Source organism: Xyrauchen texanus, chromosome 31 (genome assembly GCF_025860055.1).
Source record: "Xyrauchen texanus isolate HMW12.3.18 chromosome 31, RBS_HiC_50CHRs, whole genome shotgun sequence".
Taxonomy (NCBI): Eukaryota; Metazoa; Chordata; class Actinopteri; order Cypriniformes; family Catostomidae; genus Xyrauchen; species Xyrauchen texanus.
Window position 1 is genome coordinate 6,305,016 of NC_068306.1, and position 20,108 is coordinate 6,325,123.

General features: G+C 40.8%; 1 protein-coding gene across 2 annotated transcripts in view; it reads right to left on the minus strand.

Moving 5' to 3' along the window:
- LOC127625073 (AP-1 complex subunit sigma-2) overlaps positions 1-20,108 on the minus strand; it is a 30,181-nt gene that overhangs the window by 5,136 nt on the left and 4,937 nt on the right. The window contains exons 3-5 of one of the 2 annotated variants that reach the window (XM_052100138.1): positions 15,774-15,882; positions 15,547-15,684; positions 2,780-5,837 (exon numbers count right to left, since the gene is read on the minus strand). In XM_052100138.1, the coding sequence (XP_051956098.1) occupies positions 5,802-5,837; positions 15,547-15,684; positions 15,774-15,882 (283 nt within the window). In that variant the 3' untranslated portion in view covers positions 2,780-5,801. Of the gene's footprint in view, positions 1-2,779; positions 5,838-15,546; positions 15,685-15,773; positions 15,883-20,108 lie in introns of those variants that run through there. The other variant, XM_052100137.1, reaches the window with a different exon arrangement.

Below are 20,108 nucleotides of genomic sequence, written 5' to 3' on the forward strand. Positions count from 1 at the left end.
AATAGCCCACGTGTTGGGTTTGTGTACATTATGTAGACCTATCATTTACCAGCAAACACTAAATAGCCCACGTGTTGGGTTTGTGTACATTATGTAGACCTATCATTTACCAGCAAACACTAAATAGCCCACGTGTTGGGTTTGTGTACATTATGTAGACCTATCATTTACCAGCAAACACTAAATAGCCCACGTGTTGGGTTTGTGTACATTATGTAGACCTATCATTTACCAGCAAACACTAAATAGCCCACGTGTTGGGTTTGTGTACATTATGTAGACTTATCATTCACCAGCAAACACTAAATAGCCCACATGTTGGGTTTGTGTACATTATGTAGACCTATCATTTACCAGCAAACACTAAATAGCCCACGTGTTGGGTTTGTGTCCATTCTGTAGACCTATCATTTACCAGCAAACACTAAATAGCCCACGTGTTGGGTTTGTGTCCATTATGCAGGCCTATCATGCAAGCTCTTGCTTGCAAACACTACACAATCAAACTATTGGGAAAATGCAAATGTCGGGTTGTTGTTCTTAAGTATGACAAATAAATGCAAGTAGAATATTACAATAAACACACATTGTTCCCATAGTTTGCAATCCTTATTTAAATAGATATTATCATTTCCCAATAATAATTTTCTTTCCTGTTGGAATGTCGATCTTTTGTCAGTATATTTAACGTAAAAGTTTCAAAAGGCCGAACACCTTTCAAAAGATATAACACAATATTACAAACACAAACACTATATGACTTGACAGACATGATGTCAAACAAAACACAAGCCGTTTGTTATGGGTTTTAGTTACTGGACAAGAGGTGACACCCGATAACAATTTTCCCAACTTGTAAATCACATTCATGATTTAGAGATTTAGAGTCTTTACATGTGACTGCTTTTACAACATTGTGCTGTACATTATTATTATGTTGTTTAGAATTTGGCGTGTTGCTCGGTGTCACCCCTCTGGGCACAGCAGGTTTGTATGAAGCACAGGGAAATGAGATGAGCCAATTTTAGCCTCTCAGAGCTGAAAATAATCAGTATGTAGGCTGGGCACATAGGATGAGTCACTGATGACACAAACGTTTACGACACACACACACACACACACACACACACACACACACACACACACACACACACAGAGCAAAGTGAACTTACTTTGGCGTCCTGAACAGCATTGAGCCATACAACAGAAGAAGAAAAGGAGATTAACACGCATAAATTATTTCAGTTTAAAGGTTTAAATTTAAAATAAAGGTTCTAAATTGTGATGTCATTGGAGAACCAATTCCATTCCACAAAGAACTTTAGATTATTTTGTTCTTTAGAAAACCATCCGTGTGAAACCTACAAACCAAAAGACCCAGTAATAAACTTTATCATCTCCAAAGAACTATATAGCAACAAGAACCCTACTGAGTAAAATAGTTTTTGATTAGAAGTGTGTTCTATACTGAAGAACCTTTTAGTCAATGTGAAACAGCATACACAATGCATTTATTTCCATAATTACATATTTCAATTGATATTCTGCTATTATTTACTTAATATATACTACCTAAATATCCTATCCTAAAATATAAAAGTCTATATTTAAATCAAGTTAAAACATTTATTTTTCTTACCCATGAATCTAATATATCTCAAACAAAATGCAGTTTTTATTTGAAAGTTTATGCTTAAATTGAGGACAAAAAAAATAAACAATTTGCTAAATAGGGAAAACAAATGACTTGATATTTTGTCATATAATGAATTACATTTGTACATTTTTATTGTGACGGAAGTGTTTCAACTACTTTTTGGGGCCACAGTATGTTTAAAAAGAAAATCAAAAATTCTTCAACTTTCTGCAAAACCAATGTCCAGTTGCAACCGCAGATCATGCGCACAAACATATACAACATTTACAACATTTACCGCTACTATGTATTCACATATCTCTGCACCAGAAAATCGTAGAGAATTACGGGTTGACTTATTTCACTCAGTATGGCAAGTACTCTTGATAAGTATCACCCTGGTAACTGCCTAGCAACCAGATGGGTTTACCCTAGCAACCAAGTAACAAATCACATATCTCTGCACCAGAACAATATAAAGACTTGTTCATGGGACTCAGGGTCTATCTAGTCTGTCTGTCTGTCTGTCTGCCTGCCTATCTATCCATCTAGCTATACTTTCTCTCTATCTATCTGTCCATCTAGTCTGTCTGTCTGTCTATCTATCTACTCTGTCTGTCTGCCTGCCTATCTATCTATCTATCTATCTATCTATCTATCTATCTATCTATCTATCCTTTCTCTCTATCTGTCTGTCTGTCTATCCATCTATCTATACTTTCTCTCTATCTATCTGTCCATCTAGTCTGTCTGTCTGTCTATCTATCTATCCATCCGTCTGTCTGCCTGCCTATCTATCTATCCTTTCTCTCTATCTATCTATCTGTCTGTCTATCTATATACTCTGTCTGTCTGTCTGCCTGCCTATCTATCTATCCATCCATCTGTCTGCCTGCATATCTATCTATACTGTCTGTCTGTCTGCCTATCTATCTATCTAGCTATCCTTTCTCTCTCTCTATCATCTATCTACTTTGTCTGTCTATCTATCTGTCTGCCTGCCAGCCTATCTATCTATCTATCTATCTATCTATCTATCTATCTATCTATCTATCTATCTATCCTATCCATCCATCCATCCATCCATCCATCCATCCATCTATCTATCTGTCTGTCTGTCTGTCTGTCTGTCTATCCATCCATCCATCTATCTGTCTGCCTGCCAGCCTATCTATCTATCTATCCATCTATCTATCTATCTGTCTGTCTGTCTGTCTATCTATCTATCCATCTGTCTGCCTGCCAGCCTATCTATCTATCTATCCATCCATCCATCTATCTATCTATCTATCTATCTATCTATCTATCTGTCTATCTATCCATCCATCTATCTGTCTGCCTGCCAGCCTATCTATCTATCTATCCTGTCTGTCTGCCTGTCTGTCTGTCTGTCTGTCTGCCTGCCTGCCTATCTATCCATCTATCTATCTATTAGACTGAATGGTCTTATAATCTTTAAACTTTTAAATTACTACTTAAACTTGTAACTACTTCAAACTAAAAACCTTCAAACTTTTAAAACTACTTCAAACGTTCATGCTAGTCTTTCTCAAGCCAACCTGTTTGTACTCAAACTTTTCAATCTAGTACATGCATAGCTATGACTGTGTTGGTTTGGTGGTTTTGCTCTACATATTATATAATTGTATTTACTATCAAAGAAAAGTGAGGGAAAAGGAAATGACAAAACAAGAATATCTGCATATTTATTTTTATTTTTACTTTGTTTCATTTGTTGTATTAATACTTTGAAATGTTGTAATGGGAGTCAATCAGTCGCCTGTTCATAAATGGGTCTCTGTATTTTCCCACCGGTCACAATTGTGACTGACCACTTACAAGTTGGTTCTGGAGTTTTTCAGCGAAAGAACAGAATTACAGATGACCTCAAGAAATACACACACTCATAATTCAGTTCTGGACTGTTCCCCCAGAATATGAGCCACTGATAATAAGGTTGTCCGAGGTGATGAAAATTAGATATCTTTTACTAGTTTGAAACACGGGTCAAGTTAGTCAAAGTTTCATTTTTGTGACAATGTTTGTTTAGTAAATGATTGAAAAACATTTATAGAATCATCTACAAAGAAAATTGATTTAATGACTCTTAACAATATCATGTGGCATAACCATAAAGTAAAAAACACCTGGAATAAACTTTTTCAAAAACAGGTTTTCAAATTTACTTAAATGTAAAAAATTATATTTAACAAATATCATGAATTTTGGAGTCAAAAATAGCAATACGTTTGCCTAGTGTTACACCATTTGACCTGATTTGACCATTTAACTTTTTCTTCCTTTTTTTTTTAGTTTGCTTTTTGTTTTCCACCACCTGACTTTGATTTGATGGACAGAAATATTGTTCATATTTGAAAACAAAATTGTTTCAATGCATATTTGTTTTTTAATTAAATAATAACAAAAAGTTACTACTAAAACTAAAAACTACTTATCTCAACATTTGTAATGGGGCTTTTCCACTGGATGGTACAATTCGACTCGACTCGACTCGACTCGCTTTTTTGGGGTTTTCCACTGTGGATAGTACCTGGTACCTGATACTTTTTTTAATACCACCTCGGTCGAGGTTCCAAGCGAGCTGATACTAAATGTGATGTCATAATCCTGCAGATCACTGATTGGTCAGGGAGAATCGTCACTATCAGCATCACTGGATTTACGACACGCGACATCAACCCGCTAGTTTTAAAGTTAGCAACAGCGATAGCAGTATAATTTGTTCACGTGACTTTCAAATTGTGAAAAAAGAAATGGCTGTGTGCAAAACCATGCCGTAGTCAATAAACGAGGTGCAGACGGTCCTCTCGTTAGCGACGAACGAAAAGTTGCGAAACGATAAAGTCTCTCAGGAAGTGTCTCAGCTTTTGGCCGCACACGGCTACCACCGGACCTACCAACAGTGTAGGGACAAGTAAAAAAAAAACTTAAAAGTGACCAGAATCATCAAAGAAAAGTGGAAGTGGTTCGACCAAATGGATGCTATCTAAACCGCCGAGCAATGGGAGGGAGAGCGCCCTGGACTCAGCCACGATGGAGGATGGTACGTTTTGTTACGTTAACTCAATACTCCGCTTGAAAGCTTCACTTTATTTAGTTGACCAACTACTGGAAGCTTCTAAAACAACCAGACCAATTTAACTGTTACACTTGTGTAAAATCACCATGCAACAACTGCTTCATGCAGCACAATGAGCTAGTAGCTAACAACTAGCACTCGTATTATTGTTTTGGTGAGTTTGTGTTGTGTTTAAGATGATGTCACGGCAGTAGAGGTGGCGCAACTATGACGATCAACCTATAATCCCACCCACATTGAGGTGGCACTAAACTGCAGTGGAAATGCAAGCTCAGAAAAGTAAAGCGAGTCGAGTTGAGGCGAGCTGAACTGTAACGTGCAGTGGAAAAGTGCCATTTGACATTTTTACTCTAAGCAACAGAAAAAGATATCAAAATGACGTTGAACTCAGTAATTTTGTTCTTTTAACTCAAAAGATTCAAAAAATAAATACATTGAGCATCACTTCATTGACCAATACACTAAACACTTTAAAATCGTGAAGTGCATAAATAAAATAATTTGCAATAATGTCAGTTAGTGAGCTAAAAAGGAAAAGTTCTTTCATTTCTTTCGTGATTCTTTCCATGTCTTGTGACCGTTCCTCACCGATGTCGCAACACGTCTTGATGCACCATATTTGAATTTTCGCAAACACAAATGAGATTTGAGCGCCACAGCAAAGGGGAAGATTATAATATACAGTATATCATACTTCTATGGACTACTTTTATCATGGTTTATTTTGGAGCTTGGCAATAAAAATCACCATCATCTTTCATTGTAAGGAAAAGAGCAGCTTGCACATTCTATCTAATATGAGTAAATGATAACAGAATTAAAATTTTTGGGTGAACTATTCCATTAAACACACTGATAGCCCCAAAGATGAACATAATGAGCGAGAGAAATAGGTGTGTATGCAGTGAACACAACATGCAACACATGATCTGACAGCATGGAGGTGAAACTGGGTGCAGTTCTCTGTGGGACGGTGGTGTAGAGAGGCGGATCCAGCAGGCGTGTTGTGTGAGGAGCGGGGCTCAGCATGCAGGATGGACAGCAACCAACATCCGCGACAGCCAATCAGTACACAGGCATGTTAAAGTATTCATGTCGTGGCTGAAGAAGAGACACACACACACACACACACACACACACACACACACACACACACACACAAACTCCACTGAAAAGTGTGCAGTTAACAGTGCCACACAACTGTGAGAGATACACGCGTGCACAGTGCAGGACTCAAGACAACATGCAGCGGAAAACAGACAACAGCACAACAGAAAGTGCAACCGTCGACAGCACACAAAGGAGCTGTAACATGGTTATTTATAATCAATTCTACAACTAATTTCGCTTTGAGCCTGATCTATTGAAATATGACTATTACGACGTTTTTGCGAAATCATATTATGTGGTTCCTTACACACATCGCAGCAGTTCCGATGTGAAATGTCCACAGTGTGGCTCTAAAAGAGAGGTACGTTTTCTCCTAACGGATGAGGTTAAGGTTAACGCTCTATTGAGTTTTATATCAACAAAACCGGCCACCCTACCCTAAACTAAACCTAAACCTAACCGATAGTGTCATAAAAAGCTAATATGAGATGAACACAATTGCTGAGTCACCAATGTCGCGCTTCTATGACACTTTTGGCCCCCGTGTCGATTTGCGAGCTCCAACTCGGACCTTTGCATCGCAAGTGCAGCGCCGCAATTTGATCCCACTCGAACAACCTTGTAAATGTAGTTACTTATGTAAGATTACAATGTAGTTATGCGTTATAGTAAAGCTGTTTAGATGTCATAAGATAGCACTGTGTCGGGAACAGGATGAGATTTAAGTTTTAATGAACTGATAATCTGCCGTTTTACTTGAGATTTGTTTGAAAGGGAAAAGTAATTGTTGTGTACAGTAATGTCTCTCTTTGGCGTAAGCCCCATCTAGCGGTCCGAAGAAGTTGTACTCGGAACCGTCATATCCTGCCGGAGATAGGAGGCAGGGGCGAGGAGCCTACCCCTGTGCAGGACGGGACTCAACAGGTGGTGGTGGGGTGGAGGAGGTTGCCTGTGTTAGCACACTGAAACAGCAATGTGACTTATAAAGCAACGGCTTACGTGTGATTAGCTGGGAGTTACCCAGCTAATGGTGCGATGATGTACGGCTGCTAGTCTTCCCGCTAGAACTACACTGCGCTTACATTTCTATTTAAACACTAAAACATGGCAAGTGTCTAAAACATGGTAATGATATGGTACATTTGTCTAAGTGGCTGTAATGTAGTCTGGTTTTACTCCAAGCTCTTAGTCGCTGTAGTTCACTAAGGCCGCTGCATTTACACCTCCTGACCAGCAGAAGCCGCTGTCCAGCTCAACTTCAGTTCATGCTACAATTAACAGACATTATTTATTATTGTAAACACGTTTTCAGTTTGGGTGTAAACTGAGGGATGTAAACAAACACAACAACTGGGTGCTAACACAAATCTGCCACTTAAGTGCACAAAAGACAAAAACACTGAAGAAATGTGAACAATTCATTAAATCTACATTTCCCTACGGCTATGCTGACAAAGGTGAGACCACTACAGACTAACGGAAATCCAGACACACCTGAATAATGCTGACCTGAACCGGTGTAACTCTGGAATAGCCCAGAGGACTCAGAACACCTGCAGGACAGATTTTACAACAGATAAATGGCAGCGTCAGGTGACTAGCATCCAGTTGCTAACCGCTTCAGCAGTGTTATTTGACCTTTTAAATGTCACCCGCCCGCCTGTCTGTCTGCCTACAGATTCTGTCTACCTGTCTGTCTTTCTGTCCATCATCTATCAACCTGTCTGCCTGTCTGCAAATTCATACCACTTCTTATGAACTGCCTGTAGAAAAGGGATCACATCACATCCTGCCTCACTGTTAAATCTATATTAGATCCTGCAGGTTTCTCATCAAAGACTACTTCAAACAAACCTCCCTCTAAATGTGCACCGCTGTGTCTCGTCTGTCCCCAATAATTAATTGGACTCACAGTGCTTGCGGCAGGGGCTTTGAGCACTGAGTCTGTGAGGAATTTCTTCTGTTCTTTCAGGAATGTTCAGCAATGAATGTCCCAGGTCGAGCGCTTTTATTAGCCGGCGGAGCTCCGAGGAACACAGAATGAGGGATTGTGTACATTCAATAAAAAACATCTCAGGAAATAGAGGGAGGGGATTTAGTTGGTGGGTTTGGGGCAGATGCCTCTGCTATCTAATAGAGTATAATATTGTAATCAGATTATTAATATTAAAACAAAGCTTGGGTAAGTGGGTGAATCTCACAATATACGAGTCCGAGTCATATTTGTCCCCCAAAGGGGCGAGAGAGAAAGAGAGAGAGAGGGGGGAGAAAAGGGAGAAAGAGAGAGAGAGAGAGAAAGAGGGGAGAGAGAGAGAGAGAGAGAGAGAGAGAAAAGAGGGAGAGAGAAAAGAGAGAGAGAGGGGAGAGAGAGAGAGAAAAGAAAGAGAGAGAGAGAGAGAAAAGAAAGAAAGAGAGAGAGAAATCACATCATAAAATGCAAAACCTTCAGTCACATAATGTGATTTACACTGATGCTGTGGGATATGTATGCAGAACCGAATCCCCAAAATTAAAAGGAACACACACACACACACACACTCTCTCTCTTTCACTCATCCTGAGCTCAGACACACACATAATCACATTCCTCTCCTCAGAGACTTCATCAGTCCTTTACTGAGGGAATAGTTCATATCTTTTAGCAGGCAAAACTGGAGAGCATAAAAATGCAGTTAAAACATTCCTCCTCATCCGATGTTTTCTCAGCCAAGTTAGTTTCAAGCGTTATCATGTCAAGCGTCAACACACCGACACCAAGAGCGTCTGATTGCCGAGGGCGAGTGAGAGGAATCGGCAACACTCATTCAGAATATGTGTTTGATCAATTGCTGAATTAAACACAAACTTATGACTAAAGGCTGTACAGAAAAGACTTTAACTAGGCCGTATGACTAATACTGCATTCCAGATCACATAATATTTGTTTTTGTTTCGTATGCCAACCTGTAGTATGTTCCAATACGCACTTCCCCATCACCAGTAAAGTACATACTTTTAGTACATAGCATGTTGATAGGGATGCAGTGGAATAGTCGCATACAGCTTAATGCATACTGTACACATCTGCTTAGAAGCAGTATGCAATGATGTCATTTCAATGAGTAGTTTTAACACTGTATTCACATCTAACAGTATGTTACGTGTTTAATTCTGTGAGTGCTGTCCAGGCATCATCTTGGAAATAAAACAAAATAATAAAGAGTTCAAACGCTCCCCCTCACTTCACCGCATCTCCTCCAATCAGAGCGAGCGCGAGCTTCATCATGCTCAATCAGCAATCAGCTCAGACAATTTACCAAGAGGTAGACAGGGTGGGCGGGACTCCAGTCCCTTATAAGATCTCCTCATTGGCCAAACCTCCCCAGACTACCCAGCTGTATTAAGTCCTGCAGTGCATCTCCTCCTCATGGACTGCACCAGATTTGCCAGTTCTTGCTGTGAGATGTTACCCCACTCTTCCACCAAGGCACTTGCAAGTTCCCGGACATTTCTGGGGGGAATGGTCCTAGCCCTCACCCTCCGATCCAACAGGTCCCAGACGTGCTCAATGGGACTGAGATCCGGGCTCTTCGCAGGCCATGGCAAGACACTGAACGAGCAGTATGGCTGGTGGCATTATCATGCTGGAGGGTCATGTCAGGATGAGCCTGTAGGAAGGCATTGAGATCGCCTGCAATGACAACAAGCTCAGTCCGATGATGCTGCATCATTCCTTCGAGTCCGACCAAACCGCAACTCGTCAGTGAAGAGCACTTTTTGCCAGTCCTGTCTGGTCCAGCGAAGGTGGGTTTGTGCCCATAGGCGATGTTGTTTATTTACAAAATCTAAGAACAATATAGTCATAAACTCCCAACACAGGTTAGCAGCACATTTCACAATTCTCTCAGACTCATTAAAACCCAAACATGAAACACAGAGGTGACCTCAAAACAGCACGTAAAGCCCAAAACCCCCAGTCGAGACTACAGCAGCCTGCATGGCTCACACTGCATGCTAATGCCTTCAATGTTAACATCACATACACTAATTATCAAACTCGCACTGTTACCTGAACTAAACAGGTGAGAACAACTGGTTAAATTGCTTTAGCATTGCTAAGCCGTTTCTGCTCCGTCAGTAAATTGCACATTTAGGTCATGTCTCGCTGTTTAAGTGCGGACAGTGCGGTTCTCTTTTGTCAGCCTGTAATTTGGCCCCCAGGACAAAGTCTGTCAGGAACAGTCAGAAATGATGAACCACAACCCTGTTCTGCTATAGGCTCCACAAACTTGGGTTCAAACCTCACGTTCTGACCCGGAGAGTGAATTAGTGCCTATTTGGCTTCAACAGTAGCAAATCCCTAAATCATCCTTAATCTAGCGTTAATTCAACCTTATCTGAATCAAACATCCAATCACATCATTCATTCATTCACAGAGCCTTTTGTAGAAGCATTGAGTTAATGTCAAGAAATTCTTGGGGAAAAAAACTAGTAGCAAAGGTCTTTTGTTTTTGGGGTGTGTAAAGCAGTTCGAGGAAATGAGGAGGCGAGAACCGGCTTGACAATATAAATAATAGTTTAATGATGAAATAAACCAAAAACACAAAAACATAAACACGCAGAGCAGCTGCCTGTAATTCTTTCTCTCTCGAGAACAGTCATCACCGATCGCCTTTATCCCTCGTTCCAGCCCCGTCCCGCCCCGCCCTGCCCTCCTCCGCTCTACAGGGTGTAATACAAACCTGGTGATGTTCTTGACAGGTTTTGTGAGATTAACAATAATAACTGATTATCCAATAGTAACTAGTAACACTATTCTGACTGTTACGGGTTTTTCTGAGAAGGATTCAACATGCCATCAACTTTCTGGTGCGGCTGGGGCTCAGGTTGAAGAGCGGGTCGGCTGCCAATCACAGGGTTGGTGACTCGATTCCCGGCCCACACGACTGCAAGTGTCCTTGGGCAATACACTGAACCCCAAGTTGCTCCCAATGGCAGGCTAGAGCCTTGCATGGCAGCTCTGCCGCCATTGGTGTGTGAATGTGTGTGTGGATGGGTGATTGGGACACAGTGTAAAGCGCTTTGGTAACCTCTAATGTTAAAAAAGCACTATATAAGTGCAGACCATTTACCATTCTGTGTCCATATCAGAACAATTATTTTCATTCATAGGTTTTGGTTCAAGCTGATGTGGTGTCCAGTGGATGCTGGATCATCATTCGGGAAGTGTTGACGTTCATGACATGTGGAAAACCTTCCCTTTCGGCTGGGCTTGTTGTTGATTAATGACAACTACAGCTACGAGGAGACTGCTGACTACACCTCGTCTGACGGGAGTTTCCAAATCAATAAATCATACCTGGAAGCAGACGATCTGAAAATCGAGATTCTGTATAGAGTTTGGTGGGACAGACAGAAAGCAAGAGAGGGAAAGACAAAATGTCAAACAGTGTAAAAAATGACAAGACACATTTCCTTGAGCAGCTAAATTGCGTGAGATAAAAACACTCGTTTTCAGAGACTACAGTATATCTTGAATGAAGTCTATTCTTCTTAACTCTTTTATTTTATTGTGTTTTGTTTCGTTTTGAGCAGAAATCTAACAAGATATAGTGAGGTTGATGCTTAAAAGACAAACATGCCAGTTGGGTGATAAGAATAAACTTTCCTAGATATATTCTCAGGAAAAGCCATGCTAGCTTCGAAGGCTTTTTTCCAGGTAAATTATAAAAACTGAAGCAGACAGACTTTGTTAAAAATCATTTCAAGCGTGTCAGCTGAATCATTTGCTTCTCAAGTAAATGTATCTTGTTTTAAGGATGTTTGACATTTTTACTGGGAAAACAAGAGAAAAATAGAAAGAGTACGAAACTGTATTTTGCCGAATTAAGATACACTGTTGAATAATTCTGCATGACAGTCACAAAATAAGGAGGAAGAAACGGAGAGATTGGATATTTGTGTGACAGCTGGCAGCAGCCCCTGAAATACCAAAAGTAATTACTGAACTGTGATAAACACTAGCATCGGTTTCCCAGCATACCTGAATTTAAAGGTGAAATGTGTCATTTCTGTGCCACTGGAGGCAACAAACAGAATTGAAGTGTGCAACAGTCTGATTCTGGAAGTAAAAAACTCATTATTTTCCACCATAGGGGAACTGACTATAAACGATAACTTACAAACCTTTAAATCCAGACCTACTGTGAGCTCTGAGGTTGTTAATCGATGGTATAAGCTCCTGCTGGTGTTCATTAAAAACATGTTTAATAGTAGAATTCCTGCTGATGAACTACACTACCCATGATCCTGAAGAGAGATCCACCAATCAGAGAATCGCAGCCAACAAAGTGCGCCAAAAGAGCTCTGCAGCGACCGCCCAGGAGTCGGTCTCCCTACTCGCTTAAACTACTTATAAATGTGTAAATATCTTGTTGCTATACTTCTAATCAACAACTTTAAATCGATAATTGTACATTTGTTCGACTGCGTCATTCGCAGTGCATCATGGGATTGTAGTTCATTCCCTCATTAAAGGCTTTTGCCTTTGTGTCTCTCTCGCTTTTTAAAAGCATCACAGTTTTAGCTGACCCTACATGTTAAACTGGGATATGGAAAAAGTACTATTACACAAGTCAGTACTCCACAGTAAGACTTTGTCAGTTGAAGGGTTTGATGCTCTACACTGTAACGAACAAAGAAGTGCTTTGTTTTGCAAGTGCCCGGGAGGCTCGGTAATACACACGTGTTCAAGAAAGACCAGTATGTGTGTGTGTGTGTGTGTGTGTGTGTGTTGTTTGAGCCAATATCCAATGAGTCATTGTGAACCTGTGGCTCAAGGGGGAATCTCTACCATTCAACTCAAAGAGAGAGAGAGACCGATCTGTAGCCCTAAAACCAGAAACATAAACCTCACAAGTATTCAAATGCAAATATAATCCAATTTAAATTTATATTATACTGTATATCGAGTCATTTAGCAGACACTTCTGTCCAAAGAACATTTAAAATGACAAAACATAACAAGCGATTCATCATATAAGAGCCAAATTGTTCTACAGTACTTAATGCACGTGCTTGCGTTACCTTGATGGTAACAACCCACCAGGCTTGGGGAGTAACGAATACTTGTAACGGTGTTACGTAATCAGGATACAAAATGTTTGTAACTGTAATCCATTACAGTTACATAAAAGCCAACGTATTCAGATTACATTTACATTTATTCATTTGGACTGGTTAAGTTGGAAAAGATGTGTTTTAAGTCGTTTTTGGAACAGAAGCGGAGAAACGCCCACTCCCCCCGGGAACGGCCGGTATTCACGTACACGAGACGCCTACTGTCGAAACTTTAGTGTGACTTCTCATTTCCATCTTCATTTCCTCTGAATTGGGTTCATGACATCAGTAATTGGGACAGCATTTCTATTTTATGTGTACAGATTGTACACGAGAATACCAAATCATTTGAACATGTATAAAGTTCTTATGGGAAAGTGCAATGGATCATTTATCGGATTTTGAAATATAAACATAGAATCACCCATAAACGTTAGCTGGTGATGTTTGACTGTGGATCATGAACAAGCGTGGACAGACACTGGAGGCATTATTAATAATAATAATGATGATGATGATGATGAAGAAGAAGATAGCTTGAGATCTTCCTATTGCAGTCGGAAGTTGATGAATGCTCAGTGCCCATTAGTCTACATGCTAACTGCAATAGATGGCAGAATTCAACTATATAGTGTTTATGAATCTGAGGTATAACCTGTCATGTTTGGTTTAATGCTAACCAAGACATGATTGAGTGCATCTGTTCTAACGGTATTTGCTTGATGAGAAAATAAACCATAGGTCAGCTGATTTGGTTGCTGAGTTGTTCTATTTTTTTATTGTTTTCCTAATAATGGAGACACTGTCCCCGTTTTTAATTGTTTTCTTATATATAATAATCGCTACATTCCCTTTATGCACATATGCAAACTCGAGGAAATCAAAAAGTAACTGAAAGTAATCTGATTACATTATTTTCTTACCGAGGTAACTGGATTAAGTTAGTGATTACATGTTTACTAAGTATCAGTATTTGTAACAGATTACATTTTAAAAGTAACCCTCCCAACCCTGCAAACTCCACTACTCAAGAGGGCGATAGAGTTTACTACAAACGTTTGTGCCATTAAACCAGATGTTTGATTTAAGTAGCTAGTTGTAAACATGTTAACAGTTAAACTAACTTCGACTAACTTGTTCAGAAGATTTTCGGCCAACTGTTGCCACGCCATGACAAAAGTTGACCTGAAAGAAAACAACTGACGGAAGAATTTAAGCTAATTTCCGATATAACGCCCCTAGTGGCAACGCTGAAATTAGAACGTATATGTAAAGGCATCAATGGAAAGTAGGAGGCGAGAACCGGCTTTTCAATATAAATAATAGTTTAATGATAAACTTAAAAGCAGACAAACACACACATGACGGACATGTCCGTAAACGATCTCTCTCTCCGACTCCTGCGCCCCTGGCAGCGGCCCTGACCGCTCCAGGCGGTCGGTTAGGAGCCCCTTCTCCCCTCGCAGTCGGCGGCCATCTTCCTCTTTCAGGCGGCTGGGCTCCTCGTCCCCCGGCAGACGGCCGCGGCTGCTCAGTTGGGGTGGACGGTAGTGGCGAGAACTCTACTACGGCGTATCCCTCCTCCTTCCCGAGTTTCGGCACCAGTGTAAAGGGATCAATGGAAAGGAGGAGGCGAGAACCGGCTTGACAATATAAATAATAGTTTAATGATAAACTTAAAAGAAGACACAAACACACATAAGACGGACATGCCTGTAAACGATCTCTCTCCCCCTCACGATCCCCTGCAGTCGACCTTTATCCCTCACGGAGGCATAATTAGCCTAATACGGGACCGGGTGTGTAGGATCACGACCCGGCCCCGCCCTGCCACAGCATACTTGCGTCACGATACGAGTTACAGACTTACAACTTTCCAATAACATAGTCTACGCGAGTACGTGAACACAAACGTTTCTAAATATGCAAGCTCGCCTTGGAATGTGTGAAAATGCATGTACGAATTGCATTCTCAGTGTTACCACTAGAGGAAAACCGATATATCGGTTTTAGCGATTAATCGGTGCCTTTTCGGCACTATTGGTAATCTGCAAAAATATGCCGATAGTTGCTGATATTTTTCCCCCCTCATTTTTGATTCCTTATCAATAAACCTCATCTGGTGAAATATACATATACAAAGCGTAATTTGGTCAATATTTACATACAGAGCATTGTAACGTAGCCAACTTCAAAATAAGAGTCATTGGCGTATTTCGGCTTGTTTATAGTTAAAAGTCCCATGTTCTGCTCCAAATCATAATTTTTCTGGTTATTATTGGGTTTTATTAATTCATTCATACATTCTATAAATAGTTTTTTTAAACTATCGGTCAAGTAATCGTTTATCTGCCCTTTTCACCACCTTTGTTATCGGTATCGGCAAAATCCTCTATCGGTCGGCCTCTAGTTACACAAGAGGCTAGTTAGTTTAACTCGACATGCTTATAGCTAGCTATCTAAATAATAACACGTCCGATTTATTAGGACAAATGTTTTGAAGGTAACTCTATCGCCCCCTTGAGTACTGAGGTTTGTTACCACCACAGTAACGCATGTACGCAAGTATGTAAAGCGGGATGCGCGTTTGTTCAATCTCACCTCCTGCAGGAGATCGGCCTGCTCGATGGCTTTCAGAACGTTCTTCTTTGACGTCTCCTGAGCTTCTCCTCCCAGCAGGAACTCGTCCAGGATGAAATAGGCCTTCTCAAAGTTAAAGATGATATCCAGCTCGCACACCTGAGTTGGGGAGGAACGTTCATTGTGTTCAACAGCCTATTAAGACTCTCTCAAATATACACGCGCACGGTATATCGGAGGAGACTTACACTGCCGAAGTATTTGTCAAGCAGCTCGACATATCGATGGATGATCTCCAAGGTGATCAGCTCGTTGTCTTGATCTTCAATGGCACAGCAGAAATACAGACTGGCGTATCTATGACAACATAAACAACAGCTGCTGTTTAAATACACAATCATTCATTAGCATTCTATACTTTATAGTTAGTGGTCAACCGATGGCTTTTCATATATAATATTATACTAATTATTATTCTTTATACACCAACTGTCCTAGTGGATTGTCGTCCAATGAATGTGTGTTTTAATAAGATTGTATGTTAATTGTTTTCGTTAACACTTCATTTATCTTTACATTCTTCTCACACAGTCTCTGGCTGCTGAGCGAGCGTTTTCTCTGTATTACAGTATTGCTGTGTTCAGCAGAGAGGATGTTGATTCGTTTAGTCTTCAGGACGTCACCATGTCTCAAACAGTTTGTGTGTGGGTGTGTGCGAGTCTGATAGTGTGAATGAGAATGAACTGCACTGATTCTTCAGTCATGCCTGCCATTAGTTTAAAAAAAGCAACATTTTCCAATCTAGTGACAATCACTAGAATCTTCTTTGTGCACATGTACCATTTCATTATCACTGACTAGCTGTTCTCAGACTATAATATTTCAAATTAGGGATGTGACAGTTCTCGGTTCATTTCGAGTTGAACTTCCAGGGCTGCGTTTCCTAAAATCATTGCAACCTTACGTTGTTCAAAGAGACCACTGGCTCAGCGGTTGAGGCTCTGAGTTACTGACCAATAGGTCGGGGGTTCAAGCCCCAGGACTGCCAAGATGCCACTGTTGGGCCCTTGAGCAGGGCACTTGACTCTATCCCCTCCAGGGGCGCTGTATCATGGCTGACTGGGATATGCTTCTATATCAACGTATATATGCAAAAAGGTATGTATAATGTGTGACCAAAATAAAGGCTTCTATGATGCTTTTGGGAAACGCAGCCCAGGTCAGTGAGATTAATTCAGTAATTTCTCCCATTGGCACGAACGTGTTTTTGATTCACTAAAAAGAATCGGCTCATTAGAGTCATTCAAATATAATTACATTTTGACTTCTGATACAGTTTAGTATAAACTGTCATGTGAGACTACGTTGGCAGGACACTGGTCATGCTGTGTGTTTTACGCCGTAGATTCAAAACAACCGGTTGAATAGAGTTATTTGTTCGGGAATCAGACTTGTAGCGCTGTGATTCGAGCTGTAGATTCAATAGAACCAGTTCAATAGTGTCACTGGTTTGGGAATTGGACTACACTGGCCACGCCGTGTGTTTTGTGCTGTAGATTTAAAAGAACCGATGCTAAAGAAATACTTAATTCAATATATTATTGTAATTTTTATATGCATATTTCTGCATGTTAGTTTCATGTTTAATAAAGTATGTTTCATCCCTATCATAATTGAATACTTGTTTTATTTTATTTTTAGTTTACAGTGTAATTGTATGAATTGCATAGCCGTACTTTTGTAGTATTACGGTTCACATGCATTATCAATTGAGTCTGTGCAATATAATATAAAATAATAAAGTCTTTCATTGGACTCATTACAGCCATATCACATGTTTCACCTCTTAAATTGATAAGTGTTATTAGCATTAGCAAGCAACCAAAACACCCTGGCAACTGCATAGCAACATGCTAAAACCCATTCAGAAAGTGCATTAGCAAGCACCCAAAACACCCTGGCAACTGCATAGCAATATGCTAAAACCCATTCAGAAAGCGCATGAGCAAGAACCCAAAACACCCTGGCAACTGCATAGCAACATGCTAAAACCCATTCAGAACGCGCATTAGCAAGCACCCAAAACACCCTGGCAACTGCATAGCAACATGCTAAAACCCATTCAGAACGCGCATTAGCAAGCACCCAAAACACCCTGGCAACTGCATAGCAACATGCTAAAACCCATTCAGAACGCGCATTAGCAAGCACCCAAAACACCCTGGCAACTGCATGAGCAACATGCTAAAACCCATTCAGAACGCCGCATTAGTAAGCACCCAAAACACCCTGACAACTGCATAGCAACATGCTAAAACCCATTCAGAACGCGCATTAGTAAGCACCCAAAACACCTTGGCAACTGCATAGCAACATGCTAAAACCCATTCAGAACGCGCATTAGCAAGCACCCAAAACACCCTGGCAACTGCATAGCAACATGCTAAAACCCATTCAGAACGCGCATTAGCAAGCACCCAAAACAACCTGGCAACTGCATAGCAACATGCTAAAACCCATTCAGAACGCGCATTAGCAAGCACCCAAAACACCCTGGCAACTGCATAGCAACATGCTAAAACCCATTCAGAACGCGCATTAGTAAGCACCCAAAACACCCTGACAACTGCATAGCAACATGCTAAAACCCATTCAGAAGGCGCATTAGTAAGCACCCAAAACACCCTGGCAACTGCATAGCAACATGCTAAAACCCATTCAGAACGCGCATTAGCAAGCACCCAAAACACCCTGGCAACTGCATGGCAACATGCTAAAACCCATTCAGAACGCCGCGATTAGCAAGCACCCAAAACACCCTGGCAACTGCATAGCAACATGCTAAAACCCATTCAGAACGCGCATTAGCAAGCACCCAAAACACCCTGGCAACTGCATAGCAACATGCTAAAACCCATTCAGAACGCGCATTAGCAAGCACCCAAAACACCCTGACAACTGCATAGCAACATGCTAAAACCCATTCAGAACGCCGCGATTAGCAAGCACCCAAAACACCTTGGCAACTGCATAGCAACATGCTAAAACCCATTCAGAACGCCAGCATTAGCAAGCACCCAAAACACCCTGGCAACTGCATGGCAACATGCTAAAACCCATTCAGAACGCGCATTAGCAAGCACCGAAAACACCCTGGCAACTGCATAGTAACATGCTAAAACCCATTCAGAACGCCGCGATTAGCAAGCACCGAAAACACCCTGGCAACTGCATAGTAACATGCTAAAACCCATTCAGAACGCCGCGATTAGCAAGCACCCAAAACACCCTGGCAACTGCATGAGCAACATGCTAAAACCCATTCAGAACGCCGCGATTAGCAAGCACCCAAAACACCCTGGCAACTGCATAGCAACATGCTAAAACCCATTCAGAACGTGCATTAGTAAGCACCCAAAACACCCTGGCAACTGCATAGCAACATGCTAAATCCCATTCAGAATGCACATTAGTAAGCACCCGCTAGAATTGCAGCCGCTAGTTTTGCACTTGCAAACAGCAATCACAGAGAAGTTGTCTGAAATATTGTAATTCTGGTTGTATTATCAACTCAAATATTTAATCAAAAAGAATAATTACACTGTTTGCACAGGTGAGCTGTTTAGGGGTCATTGTGTGTGTGTGTGTGTGTGTGTGTGTGTGTGTGTTGTTTCTCAGGTCACCATGTCTGGCCCTCTTCCGCTACCATGGAAACAACATCATCTCAACGCTCCCATCGACTGAACGTTGGCTTTCATGAGGAATCTCAAAGAGGCTGTCGCGTCTCGGTCAGAGCAGCAATGCACGCTACGTCGGTGGTTCAGTTTTAAAAATATGTGTGAAAATGACCCTGTTTGCCCCCAAACTTTCTCATTCCAGAGAAGAAAAACAGGTCCCATTCATCAAAGCCCAGTGTGCGCTTGGGGCACATTCAAATTCCTAAAGGAATAAGTATCCCTGTTAATTATTTTGTGGACGTAAACCACCTTTGCATGTGAATACATTAATGCGAATGTCAGCATTAATAAAAAGTCTTTTAATACTTTAAATTCAACGTGAAATCAAAAGTGACATTATTACACATGGTCTTGGTCTTATTGTGAAAGATTCATCTGTGCATTTTATTGACTTAGTAACAACCTGGTCTGATAGAATCAAGTTATTCTATCAAGCTGCCCAGTAGCTCAACTGAGAGAGCATTGCACTTGAGATGTAAAGGACCGGGGTATGAGTCCTGAAGACATCGCCTCTGGAGCAGATTGCGTCAAGGGCCTTGTTCAAGAGCCCAACAAGCTTGAACCCCGACCTTTCGGTCAGTAACCCAGAGCCTTAATCTATGAGCCACCACTTCATTATTTTACATCATATTACAGAAGTGAAATGGGTTGAGAATGTCGTCTCATGTTGACATTATGCCACAAATGCTGTAGATTGAGCTTAGCTTGTATTGAACCCGGAATATTCCTTTAAGAACATCATGTGCAAATCCCAGAAACCAAGTGAAAGAATGCACTGCTTTGACTAAAGTCAAGTTGTTCTCTGATAAATCAGTAGCTAAGATGTAATTCATTAACCTCTATCTT